At 43.6% G+C, this 16,748-nt stretch overlaps 1 protein-coding gene across 4 annotated transcripts in view; it reads left to right on the forward strand.

Moving 5' to 3' along the window:
* The window catches only part of ATAD2B (ATPase family AAA domain containing 2B), a 346,270-nt gene that overhangs the window by 93,126 nt on the left and 236,396 nt on the right, over window positions 1-16,748 (forward strand). For all 4 annotated transcript variants that reach the window (XM_082251749.1, XM_082251750.1, XM_082251751.1 and 1 more), the window contains exon 11: window positions 3,971-4,086. In XM_082251749.1, coding sequence (XP_082107875.1) covers window positions 3,971-4,086 — 116 coding nt within the window. The remainder of the gene's footprint in view (window positions 1-3,970; window positions 4,087-16,748) is intronic.

Here is a 16,748-nt window from a genome sequence, read left to right on the forward strand (position 1 = left end):
TTCTCTGCCTTAAGGTAAAAAAACCCTTTGAAAGGTCCCCCCCCCTTACACACCTAAACTTGAACTTCATTCAGCGCCCCCCCCCCCCCCCTTCTCATAGAAGACTTGGCAGCAGCAGGTGACTTGCTGTGGGGGCTGTCTGAGAAGGCGAGGAGCCAAGATCACTGGCAGTGGACTCTTGAAGCGGAGGCTTGGGCTGCTCTGTGCAAAGCCTTTGCATAGAACAGGTAAGTATAACCGGTTTATTTGGATAAAAAAAAAAAGCTTTATAGTCCCTTTTAGGCACCACGCAAAATCATCCGTAATCTGCTTATGATATCCTGGAAACATTGCATGATGTAAGAGGCCATTGCTAATTTCCTCCTGAAAATGCTAGTCGCGTTGGTATCTCTCACTTTAGTACTTTGTTACTGACCTAAAACATGCTAGCAGATGAGGTATGTTGGTGTGATGTCACAACTCTTAATCTCCATACTTGCTTTAGGTCAGTGACAAGGCAAATAGAAAAGCATCTGGATCATCACGACAAAAAAGAGATGGCATTTCCAGACGAGGATCTGGTACCCTCGATTGGCAGCCTACATGCCTTCTCAGTGTAGTTTTTCTTTGAAATTCCGCAGAATTTACTCATGGCTGGGCTGGAAAAGCTACCGACCCAACATCATTATGCTGTGTGGGTGACTGTTGGGAAAGTAGTGTGGCATCAAGGACTGCTATTTTTGGCCTCCTTTGTGTCACTGGAAATGGTCAAGAGCAGTGTGGCAGTGTTGGATGTATGAGGAAAGATGCTGGCTTGGGGTGTGGAGCCAAGATCTAGACTTTGAATGGTGTTGTGCAGAGGGCTTCGGCAAGTGACAGTCTGCCTATTTATGCAACATTTGCTCCTTCTGGAAATTGAAATGAAGAATAATTAGGTGACTTTGTGAATAGCCTGCTACACTTTGAAATAACACTAGGATACTTGATTATTGGCCTTAAGGTAGAATTTCTGGCAAAAGCTAACTACTCTTAAAAATGCTTCCTCCCCCTCCTAACACATATTCTGACTAATCTGTGTAAGAAAGATCTGTATACTCACCTCTTTTAGGCTGCTCCAGTCTTGTCATGTGATCTCCCCTGGCTGCAGGGGAGAGAGCACTTGACACTGGCTGGTAATGCTTGCAAAAGGTGACTTTTCCCATAGGCTGCTATGACCCATCTGTTATAGGCGCTCCTTCTTCTCCCCTGAAGTCACTGCTGGCTAGCAGAGTGGAGCTAGATCATGCGACTGGTGCAACCTGAAAATAGTAAGCATTCAGATCTTTCTTACACAGGTTATTCGGTATAGGTCTTAGAAAAGGGGAGGGAGCATTTTTAAGAGTAGTTAGGTTTTGCCTGGAATTCTACTTTAAAGTGGTTCTAAAGTCCTCACAGCTACCCCCTTGCTATGGGGGACAGACACAGTCGAGTAGCAGCAGACTGCGCCAGGGGGACCCCAGAAGAGGACATTCAATACAATTGCACAGAGCAGGCAAGTAAAAGGTTTGTTTTTAATTAAAAAAAAGTATTTAGAAATGCTTTAACAGCAATGACGACTGGTGTCTTTAGAAACATGCCTAAGTAGGGAAGCTCTGAAAGTGCTACCTACTAAGCAATTTTTGAATTAGCTGGGAGTTTATCTTTAAAACTCAAGCAGTTTCTGGTTCCTCCCCTGTTATACCTGCAAGTCCTGTGTTGTCCACACTTTCATCCATTTTTCATTTGGTATCATTTAGGTAAAAAAAAAAAATATTTGAGATATTCCCACCATGGAGAATTTGGAATGATATGAGATATATGAAAAATTTTTAATTTCTTGCTTGAGGGCCCCATTCACACATTCGAATTGGATGTGGGTTTCCTTCCTCTCAATGGAGCTGGTTCACACAGCTCGAACGTCACTGTCTGCATTTAAAAAGGGTCCTTTGCGTCTTCTGGTCTGATTCAGGTGCGAATTCAGGCAAAATTCTGACCTGATTCGCACCTGAATCTGTGAACAGGAACACACCGGATCCCATGCTGTGAACCGTGGCCGCAGCATGTGTGAACGAAGCCTGATGGGGCTATCTCTATAGTCTGTATTAGTACCAGCCCCCTGTGCAGCCTTCTGTAGAGGGTTTACCAACCCCTATCCTGCTGTTCAAGTAAGTGGTAGATAAAAGAATTTAATCTGATTTGTTTACTTGTGTCACTTTTTTTAAACAACCCTAAACCCAAAGAAGTATTACTCACAATTTTTAGCACTTAAAGCGGAGTTCCGGGCACAAAAACGATATTTTTTTTTTGTGCCCCTCCGCTAGGTAGACCTGACCTGAAAAGGAATTGGATAGTTATTTTTTTTTTTTTTTTTTTTGTTCACTCACCTTTTAATTGAAGATCGTAAATACTCACCTCAGAGTACTTCCTCCCTCGGAGCCGCGGCTCACCCCGTCACTTCCTGTCTCGCTATGATTCCTGGGAGCTGAACGTCATAGCTCCCAGGAATCAATGCGACGGCACCGGCCCCGCTCGTCATTTCCGGGCGACGCCGCATTTCCCTGTTAAACAGCTTCTGGGCATGCCCAGAAGCTGTGGAGGAATGCGGCGCCGCACCGGAAGTGACGAGAGGGGCCGGTGCAGGCGCATTCTGGGACAAGAAGACGCGGAAGAAGACACAGAAGAGGACCGCGCCGGCTTCAGCTGCCCACCAGAGAGATGGAAACACTGTGGAAGAAATTTTATAAGTAAGTATTTCTTCTAAAAGGTAAGTGCGAACCGGGACAGATCAGAGGCTAGCCATTGTGGAATGTACTAGCCCTGACTGTCCCGGGGGTATGCTTATTGAAAATTGACTTCTGTGCCCGGAACTCCGCTTTAATGGGATAATGTTTCTTTGAAATAGACTGTACCATGCACTGACTCAATGTCTTGCAGTGTACTTCCGTGTTTTAAAGATTAGTATCTTAGCAGACTAAAGCAGACTAGAAGTGGTAGTAAACGCAGTAAGGCAATGTTAAAATGTGCTAGTATGCATACCTTTAAAACAAAGCCCTCACTGCTAACGGGGCTTCCAGCTTCACCTGGTCTTCCTTCTGGGTTCGTGGGCTCAGGTCCTTTGGACCAGCCATCATGATTTCCCTGTTCACGGCAAAGGGTTGTGAAGTAACGGCACGGGTATGCCGTTTGTTCAGAGCGTATGTGCTGGTGACGTTCCCATCGGCTTCACAAGTAAATATCTCCTAAACGGTGCACCTTTTAGGAGATGTTTACTGTACCTATAAGTAAGCCTTATTATAGGTTTACCTATAGGTAAAAATCAACCATGGGAGTTTACTCCCACTTTAAGCTTGCTTATTTGTTTAACATACGTTTTCTGGCACATCTGATTCGCATGATTTCAGCCAAATTAATCCTACATGCTTTAAATCGAAATCATTAGATTTAAAGGTCAATGTAATTGAGTTTACTATCCTGAAACATGGAGACTTGCGGGTGGGGTGACTTGTAATTTCATTAGAGAAGAGCAGAGAGCTCACCAGTGTCAGGTGCCTCATGCACTGAACTAATTGCCCAACCACACCCTCTGGGCTGCGATAACTTGCTTTGATAAGTGACATGATCTGTACAGAGGTCTTCAGAACTCACTATAGCTCTTTAATTTCCTTTCATATTCAAAACCTAGCAGCATAGATTTAAAATCCTCAAGAAACCACATGATGGTAACGCTTCAAAATACAGTGGCTCTTTTCAGTACCCGGCTATATTTTGAGCAATAAAAGAAATTTAAGAGCTGTATTGCTGTTGAAGATCTCTTAGGATTGCTTTATTGGATAAAGCGAGTTGCCTATTTTACTGTACAGAGGAGCCAGAAAGAGGAAACTTTCAATTGTTAAATGTGAAATTAATTTTGTTAATGAAAATTGATTTGTACTTCTAAATAAACGTATCAATTTCTGCTTCTTTTTCTCTCTAGATTCGGTTTAATAGTGTCGGAGGTCTGAGCCAGCACATATATGCTTTGAAAGAAATGGTGGTTTTCCCACTGTTGTATCCAGAGATCTTTGAGAAGTTCAAGATCCAGCCACCAAGGTCAGTGCAGTTAGTCATATGAAAATAGTACTGTGGCATGTCCAACCAGAACCTTTTTTTCTTGTTTTGGAATGAGTGTTGAAGCCAAACTGCGATCTGAATCGTTTTATTTATATATATATATATATATATATATATATATATATATATATATATATATATATATATATATATATATATATATATATATAATATATACAGTGGGTACAGAAAGTATTCAGACCCCCTTAAATTTTTCACTCTTTGTTATATTGCAGCCATTTGCTAAAATCATTTAGGTTCATTCTTCTTCCTCATGAATGTACACATAGCACCCCATACTGACAGAAAAACACAGAATTGTTGACATTGTTGCAGATTTATTAAAAAAGAAAAACTGAAATATCACATGGTCCTAAGTATTCAGACCCTTTGCTCAGTATTTAGTAGAAGCCCCCTGTTGATCTAATACAGCCAGGAGTCTTTTTGGGAAAGATGCAACAAGTCTTTCACACCTGGATTTGGGGATCCTCTGCCATTCCTCCTTGCAGATCCTCTCCAGTTCTGTCAGGTTGGATGGTAAACGTTGGTGGACAGCCATTTTTAGGTCTCTCCAGAGATGCTCAATTGGGTTTAAGTCAGGGCTCTGGCTGGGCCATTCAAGAACAGTCACGGAGTTGTTGTGAAGCCACTCCTTCGTTATTTTAGCTGTGTGCTTAGGGTCATTCCAACAAGGAAGGTAAACCTTCGGCCCAGTCTGAGGTCCAGAGCACTCTGGAGAAGGTTTTTGTCCAGGATATCCCTGTACTTGGCCGCATTCATCTTTCCCTCGATTGCAACCAGTCGTCCTGTCCCTGCAGCTGAAAAACACCCCCACAGCATGATGCTGCCACCACCATGCTTCACTGTTGGGACTGTATTGGACAGGTGATGAGCAGTGCCTGGTTTTCTCCACACATACCGCTTAGAATTAAGGCCAAAAAGTTCTATTTTGGTCTCATCAGACCAGAGAATCTTATTTCTCACCATCTTGGAGTCCTTCAGGTGTTTTTTAGCAAACTCCATGCGGGCTTTCATGTGTCTTACACTGAGGAGAGGCTTCCGTCGGGCCACTCTGCCATAAAGCCCCGACTGGTGGAGGGCTGCAGTGATGGTTGACTTTCTACAACTTTCTCCCATCTCCTGACTGCATCTCTGGAGCTCAGCCACAGTGATCTTTGGGTTCTTCTTTACCTCTCTCACCAAGGCTCTTCTCCCCCGATAGCTCAGTTTGGCCGGACGGCCAGCTCTAGGAGGGTTCTGGTCATCCCAAACGTCTTCCATTTGAGGATTATGGAGGCCACTGTGCTCTTAGGAACCATAAGTGCAGCAGAAATCTTTTTGTAACCTTGGCCAGATCTGTGCCTTGCCACAATTCTGTCTCTGAGCTCTTCAGGCAGTTCCTTTTGACCTCGTGATTCTCATTTGCTCTGACATGCATTGTGATCTGGAAGGTCTTATATAGACAGGTGTGTGGCTTTCCTAATCAAGTCCAATCAGTATAATCAAACACAGCTGGACTCAAATGAAGGTGTAGAACCATCTCAAGGATAATCAGAAGAAATGGAAAGCACCTGAGTTAAATATGAGTGTCACAGCAAAGGGTCTGAATACTTAGGGCCATGTGATATTTCAGTTTTTCTTTTTTAATAAATCTGCAACAATGTCAACAATTCTGTGTTTTTCTGTCAGTATGGGGTGCTATGTGTACATTCACGAGGAAGAAGAATCAACCTAAATGAATTTAGCAAATGGCTGCAATATAACAGAGTGAAAAATTTAAGGGGGGTCTGAATACTTTCCGTACCCACTGTGCGTGTGTGCGTGTGTGTGTGTGTGTGTGTGTGTGTGTGTGTGTGTGTGTGTGTGTGTGTGTGTGTGTGTGTATGTATATATGTGTGTGTGTGTGTGTGTGTGTGTGTATATATATATATATATATATGTGCTTCCATACCTTTTTTAAATCATTTGTTAGTCTTACAGAGCATAGTCCACCTTTCTGCGAAGAATCCAGCTGTATTTGCTCAGTAAAGAGCCCTCTGTCCCCCTCATATCCTGTTCACAAGACCAGTGGCCAATTTGCCATCTATCCTCTCAGCCTCCTGTCTTGTACAATCCCCACTGTAGTTCTTAGTAATGGCAGGGGACGTATTCATGCTGCTTTGGGTGGACCCAGGAGCCTCAGACTCCTGATTTAAACCACCCAGACAGTAAACTCATGGTCTATCCCGCCTCCAATGACCAGACACTTCACTCAGTTCAGTTTGTGCAATGCTCAGTGAAAGCCAGCCTTATCACGTCCGCTTCCCATATTGCACTGTAGAGAAACCCTGTACTATATACTGGCTTAAAATAAGGGAGAGCAAAGCAGGGCACAGCGTTGTGGGTGGATGGAGCCTCTGTGTAGCACACTTGTGATCCACCGCACACATGTCCACATTCCCCCAAACAGTCTCTATATCCCAGGGCATGCCCGAATGTGTAGTCTAGGTGAACGACGATCAACACTAATAGGAAGTGACGTCACAACTCCAGAGTTTCAGAGCAGAATGATGGTATTTAACAGCACAGTGTAAAACAGTGAGTTTGAGACCATGTATGCAGTGGTAACCAATATAATGTCAGCTGTTTTGCTTAACTGACTATACAGTAAACCCCCCTCCATTGCGGGGGTTACGTTCCGGACCCAGCCGCGAAAAGTGAAATTCCGCGAAATAGAAAAACCCTATTAAAATGCATTGTAGGCATGATTTTTTTACTGTCACTGTACGTGTAAAAGCATTTTAAGGTCTTTAAACACACTTTTAAAACAATAGAAACTCATTTAAACACATAAAGGATACTTGGAGACAGAGCAAGAGCTATGAAAAACACAAAAATCTTTCATTTTTAATGATTTATATAGTAAAATAACATTCCAAAAAAACGCAAATTACCGGGACCGCAAAAACTGAACCGTGATGTAGCGGGGGATTACTGTACTGGACTTTTGTGCAAATTTAATCACCATCCCATAGTTCTTCTTTAAAGGATTAGAACTTTTTTTCTCAGGTTTTTACTGCTATCTGGGGCTCTATTTGAGAGCTCTCCCTACTTCACTTGGTTACAAGGATTTTTATCAAACTGAAAGTGAGTGAAAATCCTCCACCTGCAACACTGCAGCCTAAAAATGATTTTAAGCAGATTAGGGGAAGGCTTGATCCCTTTTTATTGCCATGCGTGCTTCTACTGCTGAATTTCTTTAACCACTTAAGCCCCGGAAGATTTTACCCCCATTCCGACCAGGGGGTATTTTGCGATTTTGGCACTGCGTGACTTTAACGGACAATTGCGCGGTCGTGCGACGCTGTACCTAAACGAATTTGGCGTCCTTTTTTTCCCACAAACAGAGCTTTCTTTTGGTGGTATTTGATCACCTGTGCGATTTTTTTGATCATGCGCTATAAACAAAAAAAGAGCGTCAATTTTGCAAAAAACAATATTTTTCACATTTTTTTATATGAAATTCCCCCCCCAAAAAAATGTAAAAATCTAAATTTTTTAACATTTTCGGCCAATTTGTTTTATCCTACCTATGTTTGGTAAAAAAAAATCGCAAAAAGCGTATTTTGATTGGTTTGCGCAAAAGTTATCGCGTTTACTATCAAAGGGAAAGATTTTTGTCATTTTTGTTGTTTTTTTTTTTTAACGCGTAATGGCGGCGATCTGCGATTTTTTTTTTTTTTTTTGCGGTACTGCGACATTGCGGCGCACAGATCGGACCCTTGACTGACATTTTTGACACTTTTGGGTAGGGATGCACCGAAATGAAAATTTTGGACCGAAACCGAAAATGCAGGATGCCCTTGGCCGAAAACCGAAACCGAAAATGACTTTTTCCCCCAAAAAAAATTGAAAAAATTTGAAATGGATAGAACAGGGACATAAACCAAAAACAGGCAGCGACGTACACCTACACCTGTCGCTGCCACCCTGTCACAGTATATGTACTGTGATGGGTTGGCAAGAGGTTAATTTAATTACCAATGGTATTTGTATTATGAGGCATGAGGGGTTAATGTATTGTCACTGCTGGTCACTCATCTATTAGTGACTGACCAGTGGCAGGTAATTAACCCCTTTGTGCTGCATTAGTGCAACCAGTGTTAATTAACCCCTCATGCCTCATAATACTAATAGCATTGGTAAGCTGCCTCAGCTCCCCTCCCCCCTCCCCCACTGCCTCAGCGTCCTCCTCCTCGGGTGTCCTCTCCTGCATTCAAAAGTCCCGCCTCTGGCCGGCGGCACCGCCTCTCAATGATGTCCCTACTACTCTGTGCATTATGAATGGACATACTAGGCGGGGGGCGGGGCGAGCGGCCGCTATAGAGAGAACTATTGTGATCCTTCACTGTCAGCTCCTCACGTCTATGTATGAATGAGAACTGAACTGAGCTGACACCGGGCGGGGGGGGCGGGCGGAGCGGCCGCTATTAGCTGTGACTATGTGAGAGCTTCTCTTCCTTGTCAGCGGAGATACGTGCCTGTCAGGGAAGTGAAGCTCTCACATAGTCACAGCTAATAGCGGCCGCTCCGCCCGCCCCCCCGCCCGGTGTCAGCTCAGTTCAGTTCTCATTCATACATAGACGTGAGGAGCTGACAGTGAAGGATCACAATAGTTCTCTCTATAGCGGCCGCTCGCCCCGCCCCCCGCCTAGTATGTCCATTCATAATGCACAGAGTAGTAGGGACATTATTAAGAGGCGGACGGCCGGCCAGAGGCGGGACTTTTGAAACCTGCCCTGCGCTGCGCTGCGCCCTCCTCCTTCCCCACGGCGGCCATTTTTATTTTCGGCACTGTTAACCCATTATCGGCCGAAATGAGAGAGGCTCATTTTCGGCCGATAATTTCGGTGGCCGAAATTTCGGTGCATCCCTACTTTTGGGGTTACCAGTGACATTTCTACAGTAATCAGTGCTATATATATGCACTGTTACTGTAAAAATACACTGGTAGTGAAGGAGTTAACTTTATTTGGGAGGGAGGGGCTGTGTGTGTCCCTAGGGGCGTGCTTTCTACTGTGATTGGCTGTGGCTTGAGCTGTAAGGACACTGATCAACGGATCTACATACTAGATCCGCGTGATCAGTGTCTTTACAGCGAGGAGAATGACAGGTGGCTTGTTTACACAAGCTGCCTGACATTCTCCCTCTCCCCCGCCGATCGCCGAGTGGCCGGCGGACATCGGATCCGCTGGTCACACGCGCGGGGGGGGTCCGTGACCACGCGGGAGCGAGCCTCCGGGGGCGCGCGCTCGCTCCCTAGACCCTCACAAGCAAGCAACGTAGCCCTACGTTAGTTTGCCTGTGAGGGGCTGACCGCCGACGTAGATAGTCGTGCGGCGGTCGGCAAGTGGTTAATTTCTTGCTTAATAAAACTGTTGTCATTGTGACAGTAAGTGAGGCAACCTAGGCAACCTCTTTTAATGGAGTCCTGGATAGCAGCAAAAACCTGATGGTAGTTTTTAATCCTTCCACAATTTGTCCAAATACAAAAAAAGTCAACTTTTCAGCCAAGAGATGCGTGTCAAACAAACTTTTACATATTTACCTTTGTGTGACTTGTGTATTGAAAAGCCGCTGCTTCTCCACTCCCCAGCCACTGATCAGCGGCATACATACTTCCCCTTGCCAGCCGCTGTAGTTTCTCCCTCTGGCTTGTATGTCTTGTAATGCCCTATGAGTCAGATTATTAGACCCCTAATTTATCTCTGCAAAGAGTACCTGTCACCCACCCAGTCCTCTCATAGAGGTCTTGTTAGCCACCTTATCACAGTAGTAAGTTAGTTACAAAGAAAAAAATAAATGGGTGTTAAAATAAAAAAGTTGCATACACAAACTATTGTGCCACAGAAAAATCTATGTTCTCACACAGCAGTGAGAGAAGCAATAATTCTAAGTCCCTCATTTACAGTAACTAAACTGGTGCGCTGTAAAGGCATTTTAGTAGAACTTAAAAAAACAAAATAAAAATTGCAAACAGGCGGGCTCCCTAATACAGAATGAACCTACTATGTTTCTCCTGCTCTAAAGTATTACCTGCCTGTTAGCACTGTACAGTAGCTGCGTATGTGCAGTTGTCTAACATTTTCAATTCTGCGGAGTTGAATGAACCCCAGGGCATGCACAGGATGCATGGCCTGGCCAATCAAAATGGCCTAATATCAAAAACCTAAAAGAATACGGGCCAAAGCTGTTGGCGGCTGGTGAGGGCGGTCCAGAACACAGCTTCGCTGGGTTGTCAGTGTAGTTCTACTTTAAAGCGATTGTAAATTATAATTAAATAAAATAAATAAAAAATGTTTGCACAAAGCGTTACCAAACACTTTCTGGGGTCCCACGCTGGCGCTCCCAATGACGATTTTTTTGTGCAACCCTTTAGGAAGCCGCTTTCTATGGTGGCAGACCTGTTCCTGAGCCGATCTGTGTGAATCTATAGACGCACATAGTGCGGCTCGCCCCTAACTCCCTGCTTCCGCCTCACAGGATTTGATTGACAGCAGCAAGAGCCACTGGTTCCTGCTGCTGCCTCCATGTCATGTCATGTGAGGTGAAAGGAGTGTGCCGCTGCAGACAGTCAGTGCTGGATTGAAATGGTTCCCGGGGTTAGTATTTAATGAGGTGAGGGGGGCGATACAATTGAGACAATTTTTTTACCTTGATGAAGGGAATGTGTTAAGGTAAAAGATCTATTGACTTTGCAACCACTTTAAAGCGGTTGTAAACCACTGGACTTTTTTTTTCTTCTTCTTACTCTGCAAGGTAAAGACATAATGTTGTAGTATGCATTGCATACTAGCACATTTCAGTAAAACCTTAAAACGAAGCTGTTCCAGTACCAAGATGTCAGAACTGCAGGGGCGCCCATCTTTACCCGTCTTGCTTCCGGGTTCGCGGACTCCAGCTCTGTGACTGGCCAGAGCCGCGATGACGTCACTCCCACGCATGCACATGGGAGCTGCTGATTACTGCACAGGGCTCTGAAGGAACGGCACAGTTGGTCGTTCCTTCAGAGCGCATGCGCCAGTGTTGTCACTGGCTGCATGCACAGTAAATATCTCCTAAATTGTGCTCCGTTATGAGATAATTACACTACCTATAGGTAAGCCTTATTATAGGCTTATCTATAGGTAAAAGTTACTTATGGAAGCTTACTTCCTCTTTATAGTGTCATCTATTGATGATAGGTTTAAATACCATATTTTGTGATTGTGTTTGTTTGCATGAACATTAATTTTTCCCTGAAAATTTGTAAATTGGATGAACAGTTGCACAATTATCGTGCAACATAAATTACAACTACCATCTTTTTATTTTGCCAGGCCCAGCAAATCTATAAAGTTTTGGGGATTTTAAGTAGTTTTATTACTAACTATGCTGTTTTTTTTTCGTGTGTGAAAACTGAATAATATTGCTTCAGAGGGGAGTGCTCAAATTCCATTTTCGTATGTAAAAACAAATAAGTAGGAACATAGCTGTTCTGTAGTAATTGGTGGGGGCCAGAAGGGTTACAACTACTAGTCCTCAAGTGATGAAGGCCCTTTATGTATCACAACTGTTTTTTAGACTGCCATGGATTAAACCTAATTATGTGAAAGCTGTTTAAGTAGAGGGCTTTTGCTGACATTCACAGGGGTCATTGCAGCTCAGTCACATTCATGCTGAGTAAATAGTGCAGTTTATTTTGAAAATAAAAATAAAGAAAAACCCTTTTCCCTCTAACAAGCACTTGGTGTAAACTCTCAGCATAGGGAAATGACAGTAACAAGGTATTGTTCACAACGGCCAATCAAATTTCACCTAGAAGCTTCACTGTATTGGGGTTTGTTATTCCTGTGCTTTTTTTTTTTTTTTTTATTATTTTTGATATTTATTACAGGTACTTGTATAGCACCATCAATTTAGGTGGCGCTTTACATATTTATTATACATTCATATCAGTTCCTACCCTGAAGGAGCTTACAATCCAAGATCCCTTACTCCTTTTGATACAGTACCAATATGGAGCCAATTATTCTAACAGCCAGACAGGAGCCAATTACCCTACCAGCATGTGCTTGGAGTCTAGGACGAAATACGCAGGCACAGGGAGAACATGCAAACTCTGGGCAGGTGGTGTAGAGGTTGGGTTTTGACCTGACAACCCTAGTGCTGGTAGGCGATAGCCCCAACCACTTAGCTCCTGTGCTTCTATCCTTTGCTAGTGGTTGTAGTAGCTAGCCACAAGGTAATTGGGGCTTGTACTTTTATCTGCAGTTTTGTCTCTCATCCTGGATTTTTATTATGGATAGCTATTAACAACTTCTAAAGATTTATTTGATACTTTTGGCTGCCTTTAAAGGGGTTGTAAAGTCAGGTTTTTTTATCTTCATGCATTCTATGCATGAAGCTAAAGTCTTCTATTTGCAGCAGCCCCCCTAATACTTACCTGAGGTCCCTCTCTGTCTGGCGATGTCCACAAGTGTCTCGGCCATCCGAGACTCTCCCTCCTGATTGGGTGAGACACAGCAGCGTCGCCATTGGCGCCTGCTGCTGTCAGTCGGCTAGCCAATCAGGAGACAGAAGAATTGGGGCTGGGCCGCATCTGTGTCTGAATGGTCACAGGGAGCTGTGACTCTGCTCGGGTGCTCCCATAGCATAGTACAGAAGAGGGACCAGATAAGGAGAATCTGGGCTTTCATGTGCAAATCCAATTCAACAGAGCAGGTAAGTATATCACCTATTTTTATAGAATAAAAACTGAGACCTTACAATCACTTTAAACCTTCCTCAAGGATTTTCTTGGGATGCTTGGTGGCTTCTATTTTGGCGTGTGTTTTTTTTTTTTTTCCCTTAAAAGGGAAACTGCTTGAATATTGTGTTTAAAACCTTTACTACAGAGGGTACTTCATACACCGCCCACACAAGTGTCTGTTTGCTTTAGGCACACTAAGTAAAATGTCATAGGTATTGTGGGAGATAAATTGAATTATAAATGTAGAACCGACCATACTAAAAAAAAAAAAAAAAAAAAAAAAAAAAAAAAAAACCTACAAAAACAGTATATTGTTTGCGAAAGGATTATATAGGCTTCCTTTTTTGAGCATCTACTAAGAATTTCTGTTGTAGATCTCTCTTCTTAAGTAATCAAAACATGCATGGGATGAGAGTTGGATATCTGAACTTCTCATCCGCACACTTACCTGGGTTCATGATTTTGAAGCTGTAGGACCATCACATTACCTAGCATTTTCAGGAGTGGGTCAGCAAAAGGAGCTTTCATTTTATTTTCTTCTAAACGCAAGCTTTCTTTAAAACATTACAACTGTGGTGTGTTTTTTTTTTGTTCTAGTGGGGAAAAGCTATAATTTTGTCAGGGTTTTGTTTAGCCTGCGCCTCAATTGTAGTTATTTCCCCCAAACTCTCTACTCCTGCATTACTAGTGAGTTAAATGGAGGGACGGTTTTATCCAGTCCTGGGCCAATGCAGCAGTTGTCAAGAGGCTGCTCTTCTGGGTTCACTAAAAGAACTTGGCAATCTCGCCCATAGGGGCCCTAGGGTGTATGCTGGACTTCCACACTCCACCAGAAGGACTCTTAAGGTTTGGAATGTCGCACATAAGCAGTTATTACAACCGTACCAGTGGTCTCCAATCCAACCACTTTGGGGTAACCCTAACCTCCCACATTTTGGGCTGTTACCTGACCCCCCAACTTTGGGCGAGGTTTGGTGTCAATACACTACGGCAGTGGTCCTCAACCCTGGCCTACAGGGCCCACTAACAGGCCAGGTTTGCAAGATAACTGAAATACATCCCAGGTGATATCATTTGCTGCTCAGTGATTGCAGTACTCTAGTCTGCATCTCCCTAAGGTAATACTTAAAACTGGCCTGTTAGTGGGCCCTGAGGACCGGAGTTGAGGTCCACTGCACGAAGGGATGTATTCTCTGCGGGTGCCTTGCTCCCCTTTAGAGACCTCTCCACTAAATTTAGGTTTCCTAGATGGATGTATTTTAGATATTTCTAGTTGATGCATTTGGCTCTGTCCCAGTATCCCCCTGGCTGGCTTTAGACCCTGTCGAGGATCTTCTAGCTCAGGAATTACTGCCTAAGCCTCTCTCCACCCCTCTGTCGTGTTACTTTGTGTGGAATCCTCTAAAAAGGAAGTTCTCTGGGAGGCCTGGAAAACTGACAATCCCCTCTCTGGACAGAGAGGACCGGGAAGACTGTATTGAAGATAGTTCCAAATTATTGATTTCCTCTAGAGATAAGCTGATACAGGTGGAATTCCTACACAGGGTATACTATACTCAGAGACTGCCCAGTAGGCCTGCAGAATATAATCGACGAATCGATGCATCACGATGCGACCCTTTGCGATTCTGCATCGATTCGGGGTGACTGGAAAATCGATTAGCTAATGACGTCACTCCGGAGGTGGGCGGTTCTGGCGCTTGATGAGAGTGGTGGCGGCTGCCGGGCTTGTGGAACAAGGAGCTCCTCGCGGGAGAGGAGGAGAGCGGAGCTATCAGTGCTCTGGCCCCGGGAGGGTTCTGGGCGGCCACGGCCTTCCCAGCCGGCGATGTGACGGTGGAGGATGAGGAGGCCTCATCCGAGTCGGAGGAGAAGCGGGAGAGCGTCAGAGCCAGGCAAGAGGGCAGATGGGGAGCACACTGAGGGAGAGGGGGAGCCGGACTATCCGGCATGGTCACTGCAGTAAGAAGAAAATGACTTCTAGCCTTCCTGATCTGAAAACTTGATTCTGTGCTAGAATCCCAGCTCCCCCCGCCTCTGCAAGTACAGCCCGGCTGCCAGTGCACTCAAAAGTCAAAACAAAATGGTGTCAGTGACTCCGTTTCAGGGCACATTTCCAGTGTGTAAGGGTTAATGTAAACTGATGCCTTATTTTACCTTATCTCTGGACAGACTTTACATCTCCGCTCCACAGTCATGTGCCCTCTGGCCGCCGATCTCCTCCTCCTTCCCCCTCCCCCCTCCTCCCTGCTGGCTGAGTGCAGGAGACTGAGGAGAGACTTACATGAAAATACCGGAGATAAGGTAATCAGTCACTCAGGCATCAGGTTACATTAACCCTTACACACTGGAAGTGTTCCTGAATGGAGTCACTGACACTAATTTTGCAAATATGTGCTAGTACAGTCCTGATATGAGTACTAGATCAAAGGGTATAAAAGGTGCTAGCAAGAATGTGTAGTATAAAACATATATGAACTCACCCAATATAATATATAAGTGCGAAAAGTAGTGCAAATTGGCAAAAATAAATCACAATATATAATACAGTGCAAGTGACATAGAAAACCTCTATTACTGATATTATCCCTAGAGGTTTTCTATGTCACTTGCACTTTATTATATATTGTGATTTATTTTTGCCAATTTGCACTACTTTTCGCACTTCTATATTATATTGGGTTAGTCCTTAATCCAGAGTGACACGCACACCGACTCCATCCGCCTGCTGATTGCCGGACTGTGACTGTGTTTACACACTTGGGGCCCTTTCACACGGGCGTTCCGCATGTCCGTAAATCATCCTATTTTTTTGCGGATGATATACGGACATAATGTATGTCAGTGGCATTGCGGATGTCCGCTGACATCCGATTTTCATCCTTTCAGTTCTGTTCCATTTTTTGGAACGGAACAGAACCCTATTTTTTTTCCGGTTTTAAAAAAACTGAACGGATGCAAAATCAGATGTCAGCGGTGTCATCCGCTGATATCCGCAATGCCCATAGACATACATTATGTCCGTATGTCATCCGCAAACGGATGGGATGATATGCGGACATACAGAGCGGATGACACAAGTGTCATCCGCTCCGTGAAAAAAAAAAAAAAGTGCCGGAGCGGATCACAGTGCACTTTAGATTATGATTAATATTTATTACTGCTTCTAAGTGATGTATATATTTTTTGCACTTTATATATTGCACATTATTTATTGATATTTGTATGCACTTGGTATAATCATATTATAAAATATTGTAGTAGGGTGATCTATACACAATAGGATTACTGCACTGCTGGTTTTGTTAATAGCACCTTTATACCCTTTGATCTAGTACTTCTCACATCAGGACTGTACTTGCACATTCAGCACATATTTGCAACATTTGCACACTTTTTCTTATTTTGCACATCATTTATGTTAGTAGCGCTGTATCTTTCTATTCATTTATGATCCTTCTATGTGCAGTGATTCACAGATTTTGATATAGCTGCTGCGAGTATTCTATTGTATACTAGTATTGTACTCCACACATAGTCGCGCTGATACTTTCACCTTTTTGAAAACCAGTGGGCTGGGCATGAGAAATGGGCAGCAATCGTGATGCATCGCGGAATCTTATCGAATCGTGACCCTAATAATCGTAATCGAATTGTGAGGTAAGTGAAGATGCGCAGCCCTACTGCACAGTATACAGTTCCTTTTCAAAAAATTTGCATATTGTGATAAAGTTCATTATTTTCTGTAATGTACTGATAAACATTAGACTTTCATATATTTTAGATTCATTACACACAACTGAAGTAGTGCAAGCCTTTTATTGTTTTAATATTGATGATTTTGGCATACAGCTCATGAAAACCCAAAATT

This window comes from Pelophylax lessonae, assembly GCF_965119305.1.
Source record: "Pelophylax lessonae genome assembly, chromosome: 3".
Classification (NCBI taxonomy): Eukaryota; Metazoa; Chordata; class Amphibia; order Anura; family Ranidae; genus Pelophylax; species Pelophylax lessonae.